The following is a 12,723-nucleotide window of genomic DNA, read 5'->3' on the forward strand; positions in this document are numbered from 1 at the left end:
TCAGTGATCTTTAAGGAATACTTTAAAGTATGTCCCTGACAAGAGTCGTAGAAGTGCAACACTAAGAAGCTGGTGAATTGCAATATAGAAAAATACACATTCAGAACTTACTTTTTGTTAACCAACCTTGCAGCTAGAAAGATAAGGATATTGATATTGTTGTGTACTGAACTATTTCCCAACAGTTCTTCAATATAATGGAATAGTTCCAATTGCTTTTAAGGAATTCCAGCAGCACGTTGAAATATTAAACTAAGAACCTGATTCGTCATGCAAAGAACTTTAATAAAGCTAAGAGGATGAAAGCTTACAGTGGTTCTTATTTGATAGGAAAATTAACATCAAACTCACTTCTCAAAGCTGAAAAAACTATGCCCTCAACCGCCATACATCACCTTCTGCACTGGTTACCAGATCCTTAACGTTAAGAAAATTTATTTTAATATTTTAAATGCTCTTTAGCTACTCCATGCTCTGCAGTATCTAATTTTCTAGGGAATAAATTTCTCAAACATGACGAATCTTAGTCAGTTCATGGTACATTACAAGCAGCAACACAACTGCTCATATGTAACAAAGTTGATGAACAATTAAATTAAATTATAACAAAATTTAGTGTGCTGTAGTAGAGTTCATTCCCATGGAAAAAGTCAGTGGCAATGTTATTAAATTCTACAATAACTTTAATTAGGTAAAGGGGCCAAAGAACTCAAACTGTTTCTGGAAACATTTTCCAGTCACAATGATATTTTCAATATGTTTCCTGTTTCTTCCTTTATGGGTTTTTTGCTTCAGGTGCATTAAGTGTCAAAGCATTTAAAATGCAGCCTGTATACTGAGGGTGGCTACTTTAGATGCAGTTGATACTTTAAAAAACAAAATTGAAAGTCGTTGAAGTAGAATCACAGAATATACTGGGTTGGGAAGGACCTATTGAGTCCAACTGAATAATTTCAGAAATATATGAGAACTTTTCTTCAGATTTGCATCACAGAAATAGTAATCTTAGTATGCTGAATTAATTGAATTATTATAGTAGCATTTCAACAGTATTTGAGTAGCCAGGCAAGAAATACAATCATTTTCTAATACCCAGTAACTAATCTTTCATCAGATTGAATACACAGTAGAAAGGACTTTTATAAATAATTCTTGTCCTGACCAAATTCTCTCACAGGACTAGTGTAAATCAGAGTAACTGCACTGCAGTCAGTGGATTTTCACCAATGGTTAATGGTGAAATATTAAAAGAGAAGCAAGGGTAAGTATTCTTATCATTGTTCTAATATTGATTAACTAGCAGTGTACTTTTAATCACTGTATTTGGCAGTTCTAAAGTAAAATATCTTAACTAATTTTAAAAGCACATTTCCAATAATTTATAAGCCTTATGGAGCACGTTTGCTTTTCACTTAAGTGCAGCTAAATGTGGTTAGTTCTATGAGAAAAAACATCTTCATACTGTCACACAAGAGAAACACAAAACCAAAAAAGTTCTGTAAAAAAGTTCTGGAATTTTTTCTATACTTGTGCTTCTTCTGTAGATTTGTGTCTTGACTGTTTCTTTTGAATACAAGGTTGTATAAGTAAAAATATTATTCCCACCATGTATAGCAATCCAGCTATGTAAAAAGAAAAATCGTATTTTTGTGTGATGTCATAGATCCAACCTGGAAAATAAGAACAGAACATGTTTGTTACAAAGTTTGCCAAAAAGGTACATTTCATGAGAAAATTCAAAAAATACTTCACATTTCTTTCATGACATTTCTGTCAAATCCATAGATGCTTTGTGGAAAAACAGTATTTTTCAAATACATTATCACAGGTTTGATTTTAAAATCAACATTTTGTAATCCCAAACCAATTAGTTCCTCCTCCCTATCACTGCCTCTGTAAAATGCCCAATACTGGGTATTTAAAATGCTATGGCTTGTGCAAGCAAACACATTCGCCATAGCTGTCTCTAAGCCTCACATACCAATACAAGACTGCTCAAGAGATACAATCTCAATACTGCAATGACTCTCATTCCAGCCTCAATTCCTTTGCAAAAACACATTAAAGTTACTTCTTCATTAAAGTTACTCATTCATTACTTCGGGAAGGTTTGAGAACCCAAATAAGCCAAACTCCCTCACTCCACGTTGGCTGCATTGCGATGTACCCACAAGATCAGAAGCTCTCTTTACATCAGCTGCTTGCATCCAATTTGCTTCTTAACCAAAGACCAAATTCAGAGAGTGGTTTAGCACAGACTGGGAGGTGCTGAGGGAACGTGGCAGAGTAAAACACTGCTACTTTCAGGGGGCACTGAGAGAGCTTTCTTCTCGCTCGTGTCACTCACCAAGGGGTGGGGAGAGAAGGGGCTCTCGCTTTCCTGGGCTGCTCATGCTGCTGCTGCCTTCCCTTCAGCCTAGAGCTGCCCTGGCTGACTAAGGCCATGACTGCCAAATTTCTCATAGCTTTCTTCCCAGCAGCACCTCTGTAAAAGAGAGCTGGAGTCTGATATAGTACTGACAATCAGTACCTGTATCTCTTCTGTATTCCCCCACCTCTTTCCATGAGGAAATTTATAATGAATGTGTGTTTAAACCTAAGTAACTCTAGGGACAGCATACATGCACTTCTCCCTTCTACTGGGGATGGCAGAGGTTGTGAGCTGTAAATCTGTACAGTGTAAATCTTGATGTTATGTCCATTCTGGAGCAGCTGTGATTTTGTTAACTACACATGCTCATAGTATAAGAATGTTTAATAATACAAATAGTCACACGGTCATTACACAAACATCTGTTGGTTAGCAACTTGAACTTTTTACCTGCAAAGGGTGGTCCAAACAAAGCAGATATTCCATTGGCACAAATGATGATGCCATAGGCATTTGCAAGGTGTTTAGTTCCAACTAAATCTTCAGTCACAACAGGCATTAGAGAAAAATAGCCACTAGAAAATCCTATTAGAGCACAAACCACAGCCAGGCCAATGTATGTCTGCATTAGTGGCAAAGTAAGAATGCAGGTGACCAGGGTAAAGTTAGCCATGAGGAAGACATTCCATGTGCTGATGCATGGCAGATCAGAGATGATTCCAAGGATCACCTTACCAAAAATATGAACAATGGCTATAATGGATGTCAAAGGAAAAACATTGTCCTGCCTAGATAATTTGTACTGCTTGACTATTTCTGGAAGGTGAATAAAGGGAATGACAAAGCTGCTATAGGCAAACAAAGCCCAAATGATAAAGGCCACAAATACTCTATTGGTAAACAGTGATGCAGCTCCAAAGTAGCTGGAGTACCAGAGTGCAAAGCCCTTCCTGACTGTAACTGTCAGCTGGCTCACTGTCTTAAAGAGGCGCAGTCCATACATGCTCCTTCCACTTCCAGATTTACCTCCAATTTCTATGTGCTGCACACTGCCAAGCACTTCTTCATTTGCTGTCTCTTCTTTTTTCTCTGGTTCTTCCCCAAGGACTCCATTAGATTTTATAGTCTCTGTAGACTGGGACAGAGCTTTTGCCCGATTTTCTTCACTATCATTTCCCACCACATATTTTTCACGGAGCTCTTTGGGGGAGAGTGGTCTCATAAGTGCCCCACAGACACAAAGGTTCAGGGAAATGGCCCCCTGGATGAACATGGCATTCCTCCACCCAAATTCAGTGCAGAGATACTTCAGTAAGGCAGTCATTAGGAAAGCTCCAAACCCTGTTCCCGTGGTACTGAGCCCTTGTGCAAGTGCTCTTCTGTTCTGAAAATATTGCCCTACCATGACCACTGCAGGCAGATAAACCATGCCACTTCCAATACCTATAAAAAAAAATAAATAAATCTGAACTGTTTGCCAACAACATAAAAAGCAATGAAAAAAAATCCGTTTTATTCCTCATTTTTGTGTAAGCATCGTAGTAACACCAATAATAGATTTTCAATTCTGATGTTAGCTTTCATTTCCGTTTCATAGTGTTTTCCAAAATCTGCAATATTCATTCTAGAGAGAATGCAACACTGATATTTATTGCCAGAAAAACTAAACACATGGAATACAAAACCTTTATCTCAAGTCAGCATGACAACACTGAAAGTTACAAATGTCCCACAACCAATCAGTGACAGTTACTATGGGGACAAACATAGACACAGCCTATTTTGAAATATCTGCAATTTTAATACCCACATCTGATGGTATCAGTGACCACAACTGCTTAGTGAGCACATCTTGTTGCTTTCACCTAAGTTCCCCAGCAATGAAGATTCACACAGAGTTCCTGTCCTTGTTCAGTTACTGGAGCCACAGTGACCTTGACATGTATTTGAGGAGTCAGCACATGGGGTTACTGCAATGGTGGGACCTCAGGTGGCTTCCAGGTTGGTTCTCTTTGGGCAGTCCAGGGAGGGCACACAGTAGCTGCTCAGTCTTACAAGGCAGATCTCTAATTCTGTTGAAAACCCTTCACCTGTAGTTAAAAACCAGGCTGGGTATTCATGGCATATACTTCAAGCAGAAAGCGATGAATTGTGCAAGCACATCATTAGAGGTAACAGTTCACCATTTTTTCTTACAGCATATTCTTCATAGAGGGATTTGGATTGGAACAGGTGTAGGCAGAAGATGTTTCCCAACTCACTGTGATTGTAATTCAGAAGTGTTTTGTGACTTAGAAGTTTTCCTAAATAGGTGCTAACATAGCTGCATGCAGCTACAGCATGATCTAGCTGCAGCTAGGCCAGAGAAAGATGTGATTCCAAAAAAGCCCGAAAAAAAGCCCTTAAATGTCACAACAGTGACGCTGACCAGAGCTGACCTATTTTGCTTGTTAGAATTATTTCTTTCTTACCTAGGCAAATACACAAATTGGGCTTTTATTTTTGGGCTTTCATTTTGCACCAGTGTCCCTCCCCACACCCAACCACAGACTCGGGGAGACCTCTCTGTCCCTCAGGAGAGCCGCTGCTCCTGGGGCTGCTGCCGTGAGGAGCCAGCCCAGGCGATGCCAGGGGAGCCGCTGCTCCCGGGGCTGCTGCCGTGAGGAGCCAGCCCGGGCGCTGCCAGGGGAGCCGCTCGCTGCTCCCGGGGCTGCTGCCGTGAGGAGCCAGCCCGGGCGCTGCCAGAGGAGCCGCTCGCTGCTCCTGGGGCTGCTGCCGTGAGGAGCCAGCCCGGGCGCTGCCAGGGCAGCCGCTGCTCCCGGGGCTGCTGCCGTGAGGAGCCAGCCCGGGCGCTGCCAGGGCAGCCGCTGCTCCAGGGGCTGCTGCCGTGAGGAGCCAGCCCGGGCGCTGCCAGGAGAGCCGCTCGCTGCTCCCGGGGCTGCTGCCGTGAGGAGCCAGCCCGGGCGCTGCCAGCGCAGCCGGCTGCCAGGAGCTGTGGAGCCCTGAGGGAAGGGGCCCTCGGCAATGTGCTGAGGGTGGCTGCAATGGAGAGATGAAGTTGGGATCGGAGGGATGGCCTGAAGGCAGCAGCCATGAGCAGGCCCACAGGCACAGCGAGGAGGCCCAGAGGTGATGGCAGCAAGAGGTGGCCACTGCAAGGGAAAAGCAGCTTTCCAGGGGCAGCCATGAGAACATGGAGAGAATTCCCTGGATGGGCCGGGACTGGGCATGGTGAGTGAGGGGATGGGAGTGAGCGGGCAGGACCGAGAGTGAGTGATCAGCTCGTGAGGGAGGGACAGTGAGCAGAAATTCTGAAAAAGGCAGGATCCTCTCTGTGATCATTGTTCTTTGTTCAGGAATTTACAATATTACTGAAGTCTACGGTAAGGTGGTGTAAAGAGTCATCAGAGTGATCTTTGATAAGCTCAGTGTTTCTCCATCCAGAAAGCTAGATAAAAATTTATGTATAGAAATTCTTTCCTGTGGCAAGGAGAGGAGTTAGCTAGATATGAAATTCATCTTTAAATTTTACTTGTCAGAGTTTGGGTTACAGTAACTCCCCTAATTAAAAATGCCCTCTAATATATTTACTTGGGTGAAACTGATAGAAGTTACACCTTCACATGGCAAATTTAAACTACAACAGAAGTCACTGGGCCCAATCCACTGAATAAGTTTCCTAAAAAGATAACAGGCTGTAAAAAGTGTGAAAGTTGAGCTGAAATAACTTTACAGTCTACCTTCCCTATTTACTCACTCAAATAAGCTTCAAAGTAATCAAAAATAATTGATAGAACCTTCAGACATTAGTGTAGCTCTCACCAGCTGTCACTCCAAAGGTGAGGAAGAGGTAGTGCACATTTGAGGCATAGGCACTCAGTATCCAACCCAGGGCATTCAGGATCCCTCCAATTATGGCTGTCGTGCGGCACCCACACATGCTGATGAATAAACCAATAAAAGGACCTGTTGAAAAACATGAAAGAAATTATAAATTATGTATTTAATTCTTTATGCTCTAATAATTTTTCACCTTAAGTTTCTTAAGGTTATAAACAAAATGTTAAAACATCAGGCAACTCGTGCAAGTCAGTTTATTTTTCATATTATTTCTTAAAATCATGGAAAGAGAAATACAACCAACTGATTAAATACTTAGCAAATACCTGCAAGACCTACAATCAGTTGCCCCATGAAGAAGAGACAGTTTAAAGAGAGGAATCAGATGAAACTCTTGTTCCCCATGCTGATGCTCTATAAGTGCAAGACTTTTTCACAAGTAACCAGAAGTTTAGCATTTTATCTTGTTTGCAGTAGAATAGTTTAGGCAGATATAAACATAACTTTTTTCAGTCTTCATTTAGGCAGTCATACGTGTGTATATACATATACACACAAACATTTCCTCCAGATACTATTTTGGGTTGATCCAAGTACAACTGAAAAAATACACTTTCATTCAGCTGCCAAACTGAAATACAAACTGTGTGAATTCAAGATTTTCTCCTCACAGATGCAGCAGGGGGAGGACTCCAAGCTTCACAGATCATGTTTTCTTAATTCTAGTCAGACCTGGAAGTCACAGCCCTCCTTTCCTGCTCATGCAGTCTGCTGGGCTAACTGTCTTCCCTGTCATCTTCCCTGTTATTCCCTTTCTCCATCTACATTGTAAAATTTGTCCTGGTGACTTTAAAAGGTCAGCTTGGGACAACCATAAGAAAATACTTTAGGGATGAATGGCAAACATATTCTAAAAATATATCTAGTTTTAAAATACGTCATGCTGGCACATACCTACAATAAGTGTGATGCCCATGCTGAGGGAGCTAATCCATGCTGTTAAGCCACGACTTTGATTAAACTCTTCAAGCCATTCCATGTTGAGTATTCCAAGGGCCATTTGGGAGCCCATGATGAGTATGTGCACAAGGAAAGAGGAAAGTACAATCATCCAAGCCCATCCTCCATCGATGTTTGGATTAGGTTTAATTGGCTTACTTCCAACTTTGGAGTCATCTCCAAAATCATATCCAATATCCTCTCGACTAGCATACATTTTCTCCACAGTATTCTGAAGGAAATGCAGTAAATACCTAAAAGTACATACAAAATAATCCGATTTTGTGGTTTGGTTATGGTGAATGCCATAAATCACTATCATATTTCACCACTGTAGTTAGTGCAGTTGTAGTGAACACTGTGACTTCATTGTTCAAATGTAAAATGCTTAGGAAATTGTCCAATTAATTTATTTCTTTGTGTAACTTGTTATCATGGCTGTCTATGCAGGACTATTTACAGGCTGACAGTAGGCTGCACTATTTCCATTACTATATATTTTACTTACTTTTAGGTGGCTGAAAGCCCTCACTCTTCATGGGTTGACTGTGGTCACAAAAAAGATTGGTCTCTCTGTATATTACTTCTCTGTGTCACCTTCTGCTGTCCCAGTAAGATGATGTGCCTTTGTGTTCCAGTTCATAAAGCTTGGAGTAAAGAAGCAGCAGGTAGATGAAGTTACCACATCTTTTCAGAGGAAACCAGTTTGGGGATGTATTTCTTCCTTAGCAGTGGAAGGACAAAATGAAGACAGCAAAAGATAAGGAATTCAGATTCTTAATTTTCAAAATGTTTTGCTTACATAAATCACAACAAGGCAATTGTTACTGCCTCTCTTTTTAATAGAGTCAACATGACAACAGTTTGCTATTATGTGCTCAGTTTCCATAGTATTAATCCTTATAATCCTACTAAAAACAAAGAATTCTTCCAAATTAATGACAATGCCTATCAGAATCAGACTGAGTGGCAGAGTTACATGCATAGGTGTACATAGGATCGGGTCACACTAGCCTAATTTGATTACTTTGATTTATTCTATTGTTACTCTAAGTCAAGATTGCAACACAAGGTGAAAATAATTTCAAAACCTCTTTTAATTGATTAACAGTCGAGGTGCATAATCCAGTCTTCCCTCCATCTGATTTCTGCAGCAACAGATTCAAATCTTACCCAACTGTGGAGCACCACATAGGTTTCCATGGAGACTAGGAATGCAATGATACAAATTACCAGAGATGGTAATTTTTTGTCTTCTTTTCTTCTCCAGAGAAATAAAAAAGAAACATCAGCTTCACGACAGTGGAAAGGGAAAACAGTTATCAAAAATTGATTTTAAAAGCTTCTTATGTCTCCTGTGAGCTCTCAGAATGTGTGCCTCTGGGCTGGCTCCTCACTGCTGCAAACAGGCAGTAAACAGAAACCCAGATTCTTTAATTCTGTACCAACTCAAGATTTGTCTTTAAATATGTGAGTACATTTTGCTTCTCAAGTTAATACCTTTCCAAACCATTTTGCTTTTTTTTATTGCTAGATAAACACACAGAGAAGGCGCTGGGGCATTCCACAGTAACCCATAGCTGGAATCAGAGCTGGCCAGTCCCAGACACCAGTGAACACCTGTTGGTAGCAGCCTGGCTGCTGCCTAAGTTCCCTTTCTACTCGAGTGCCACCTGACCCTTCCTGGCAGTGCAGGGAATCAGGTGTAACTAAGGACAGCTTGAGCGTGTAGGTTCTGAGAGCACACTGATCTGCCTCACAAGTGAGCTGCAGCTAAAATATGTTGCACTCCTGGTAGCAAATCTTTCACAGATGGATGTTCTGTAGTAAGAACATCCATAAGTTGTCATTTGCCCTAACTTGGCCATGGGAGGTATTGGTGACACAGTGAGGAAGAACAAGAACTGTGCACATTTAACACTTGCTGCACAGACAGATCAGCTGGGATCAATTGATGAGTTGCCAGTGGAAATGGATACTAAAATGCCTTCCAGGCTGTTCCTTTCCAAACTGGGAAACAGAGAATGGGGATAGTGCTTAGAGGTGCTTCTAGAGGTCCTGCAGGGTGTTTGAGGGAGGACGAGCAGCAGGGGAACAAGTCAGAGCCATGCAGTGCTACAGACTGGTTTTTTGACCATAAAAGGACAGTCTGGTCACAATTATTAAATTATATTATTAATTAAATTAAAGAGGACAGCCTTAGTCATAATTATACCTCACCCTTCCTCTGCAAATGATAGGTCTTAAAGATGACATCTCAACCCTTTCCTAATAACATACTGGGAGCCAGATCCTCTGCTGCTGGAGGTTACAGGACTACTTACAGAGGATTCAGCCCACTCACAAGGCAGAGAGAGACTAGGTGCAAAAAGGTGATAAACACAGTGAATAATCATGCTAATGGGAAATAATGAGAAGAGGCAGAATGAAGGAAAATCGCAAGCTGTTGTACATGCTCTGCATAAGATTAATGAAAATGTGTGAGGGATTACAGTGCATCTTAGATAATGGAATACAAAATTATGTAACTGAAGATTCAGAGTCAAGATTAAATGTAAAGGCTCACCTATCTCTCTTATACTTTTGACTGGTTTTGTGCACACCTGAATCCTGATACTGGATACAAAAAAAAATTCTTCTTTGGACAGGAAATAGGCACATCTTTTACATATTTTAAATTATTTGAAGAAAAATAATTGATATTGAGCTGCAAAGTTATGACACTCCTCTTTGCAGTCTTGCTGACAGAATTGGCTTAGATTGAGTAGATGCAAGTTAATGTCATGCTTGTATCAACCCCCACAAATCTTCAGAAAATGCATATATTTTCCATTTGAACTGAATTCTTGCTTATTATTACTTTCATACTATTAACTTTTCATTAAGGTGACAAGTTCAGAGTGAATACACTCAAAAGCAGAGGAGGTCATCTCCAATAACTGCACAAACTCAGTCCCTGGATAAAGCAAGGATTGGATGCCTGGATCTCTTCCCCAGGACAGTCTGATCATCCCATGGCCTGTTGCACCCAGGAGAAAGGCACATACCTGCCTTCAACCTTCTTCCCACACAGCACTGCCAAGAACAGGCTCATGAAAGGCAGAGGAGCCAAATGAACCCTTTGCAATTGTGAAATTCTAGAGAAACTGTAGTGAAAATGACAGCAGCTGATGAAGCCAGCCAGTTTCCCCAACAAGCTAGGCAGGGAAGAGCCACTCACAGTAACAGTGTTTGAATACAGCCCCTCAGAAGAATTTCATTTAAAGGCAGGGGAATCTGGATTCTTATTTGGTTACCTGTAAAAGAATGAGATTTTTTTTTCCCCCAGAAAAGCTTTTTAGACTAAATGCACACAAAGTATGCAGAGCTCTTAGAAAAATGGCCCAAGCATTAGTGCCTGTGAAGATGCTGAGCTTTTTTGAAAACCTGACTCATAAGCTATTTTAGGGACAAATGCAGGTGCTGCAATAAGACCTAAGTTAGCAGCAAAACACCCAAGTTCTATGTACCATAGTGAAGCTATGGCTCTCTAACTTGTAGGTCAACTAGATCACTGAAAAACATCTGCTCTTGCTATAAAAAGTCCATATGATGAATAATTTACATATATTTGGTCAACTACCTCCAGCATTTGACTGCCTCAGTGTTAAAAAAATATAGAATAAAATTGTACTTTAAAGACAGTTCCAATGGATAACTCATATATGCATTATAACTAGTAATGAGGTTTACTTTGTAATATTCCCAGAATCATGACACATGTAATTATTTGGTTGCTGAAGGCATACAGAGGAAACATTGTTAAAAACATGGTTTATTTTGGTTGCTATATGTTTCAGCAGTCTGACTTCACCTTGCTAACATGCCTAGCACTTCACCTGTCAGCAGCTGTACGGAGATGTGGACACCGGCCACCTCTGCCAGTCAGAGCCCCAGTGCATAAAAATGCATGCCCAGAAGGGAGCACAAAATCAGGGAAATTAAATGCTTAAAAGGCTAAACTAATTGCCAGGGTCACAAGTTTGCATGAAGTCGGCGGCAGTTCCGTTTCCAGACCGGGGGTGCTGCCCTGCTGCCCCTCCCTGAGGGATGTTTCCGAGCCCTGCTCAGGCGGCCTCCCCGGAGACCCCTCGGTGCTGCTGTGCCCCGCTGTGCCCCACGCGTGGCGCCCCGTCCCCGGACACAGCAGGAATGGCTCAGACGGTGAACCGTTATCTCCCCTTGGTCCCAAGGGCGTGCACGGCTTGCATCAAGCGTGCACCTCTATTTTGTACAGGCTTACAGCCTGTTTCGGGAGCGGCCCGAAGGCAGGGGATGTACTTTTTTCTCCCAAGAGAACAGCTTTGGGAGCTTCACAAGCGACGCCTTCCCAGCACTTCCCAGCGTAGGTTCGGTTCACCTCTGCGAAGCAGAGCTGGGCGGGGACGGCCGCCACCGCCCGGGCCGCGGGGCTGCCACAGGGACAGCTCAGCCGCGGCTGTCCCGCAGCCCGGGGCCGGGGCGGGGGCGCGGGCTCGGCCCGCGGGGGCTGCGGCGGGGCCGGGCGGCGGGGGCGGCGTTCTGGAGGCGGCGCGGCCGCGGCACCGCCCGCCCGCCCGCCGAGCACAAAGGATGACCGCGAGTTACCCCGCTGCGGCAGCCGCGCTCCTGGTCCGCCGCACCTCCGAGGGGCCGCCGCCCCCGGCCCCGGGAGCCCCGCGCCGGGACAGCCCGGGACAGCCCGGGACTGCCCAGCCCCGCACAGCCCAGCCCAGCCCAGCCCAGCGCGCTTCTGCCGCAGGCGGCGCGGCCGCTCCGCGTTCCCCTCCCGCTCCGGTGCCGCTGCCGTGTGGTGGCTCCCGGCTCCTCCCGAGGTACTCACCGCGCCGAGCTCCGCCAACGCCGCCGTCCCTGAGCGCCTCGGCACCGTGTCCCGCTGTCAGCCCAACCCGCGGCGCTGCTCCGCGCCCCCGGACCCCGGCGGCTGCTGCGGGCTCCGGTGTCCACCTGCGCCCGGCTCCGCTCAGCGCCCGCGCCGGCTCAGCCTCGCCCCTGCTCACCACCCTGGGGCTTATTTTCCATAAGAGTGCGGCACAGGTCTGGGGCCTCCTGCTCCCCAGGCAGCTCGTCCTCTGCACCGCCTTGTCTCCATTCTCTGCAATTTGAAATCTCCACGCTCTTTCATTCCTGCGATACCGGCTAATTCTGGTTTGGCAGAGCAGATTTGCAATCCTCTCACATGCACACTCTTGTGGCTGAACGAAGTTTATTGCTGCACAGGTTATGGCCGGAAATTTACATCCCAGAGAGCTGGAGGATATGATCCAATAAAATCAGCCAGTATCGAGATTTTAACGGCCGTTGAATATGTTTATTTCAGAGTGGCTGGTTGAACTTATGTATCCAAACCACCCTGACAATGCAGTTTGGGAAGTTTACTGTATTTATATATATATATATATATATATATTTATATACTATAAATAAGTTTCAAAAATATTCCACCCTTGGGAGAAGAGCTGCAAAAATACATT

General features: G+C 43.7%; 1 protein-coding gene across 8 annotated transcripts; it reads right to left on the reverse strand.

The window, feature by feature from the left end:
* Positions 1–264: 264 nt before the first annotated feature.
* SLC16A14 (solute carrier family 16 member 14) lies at positions 265–12,448 on the reverse strand. 8 transcript variants are annotated; one of them, XM_054515906.1, is made up of 8 exons: positions 12,072–12,448; positions 9,777–9,826; positions 8,384–8,471; positions 7,719–7,934; positions 7,166–7,464; positions 6,194–6,337; positions 2,822–3,814; positions 265–1,670 (listed from the first exon to the last, which is right to left on the reverse strand). In XM_054515906.1, the coding sequence occupies exons 5-8, from the start codon at positions 7,425–7,427 to the stop codon at positions 1,522–1,524; spliced, it is 1,548 nt and encodes a 515-aa protein (XP_054371881.1). In that variant the 5' UTR covers positions 7,428–7,464; positions 7,719–7,934; positions 8,384–8,471; positions 9,777–9,826; positions 12,072–12,448; the 3' UTR covers positions 265–1,521. The 8 variants fall into 8 exon arrangements, with proteins under 8 accessions (XP_054371881.1, XP_036244524.1, XP_036244523.1 ...); XM_036388631.2 differs by lacking the exon at positions 9,777–9,826; XM_036388630.2 differs by having other exon boundaries at positions 8,384–9,826.
* Positions 12,449–12,723: the final 275 nt, after the last annotated feature.

The sequence above is a fragment of the Molothrus ater genome, chromosome 10 (assembly GCF_012460135.2).
Source record: "Molothrus ater isolate BHLD 08-10-18 breed brown headed cowbird chromosome 10, BPBGC_Mater_1.1, whole genome shotgun sequence".
NCBI lineage: Eukaryota > Metazoa > Chordata > Aves > Passeriformes > Icteridae > Molothrus > Molothrus ater.

Excerpts from the sequence above, each read along its gene's own strand:
- SLC16A14 (XM_036388637.2), bottom strand. The coding sequence starts at position 7,427 with ATGTATGCTAGTCGAGAGGATATTGGATATGATTTTGGAGATGACTCC. Across the intron at positions 6,338-7,165 it reads GGGCATCACACTTATTGTAG|GTCCTTTTATTGGTTTATTC; the intron begins GTATGTGCCAGC and ends GTTTTTCAACAG. Across the intron at positions 3,815-6,193 it reads CACCTTTGGAGTGACAGCTG|GTATTGGAAGTGGCATGGTT; the intron begins GTGAGAGCTACA and ends TTTTTTTTATAG.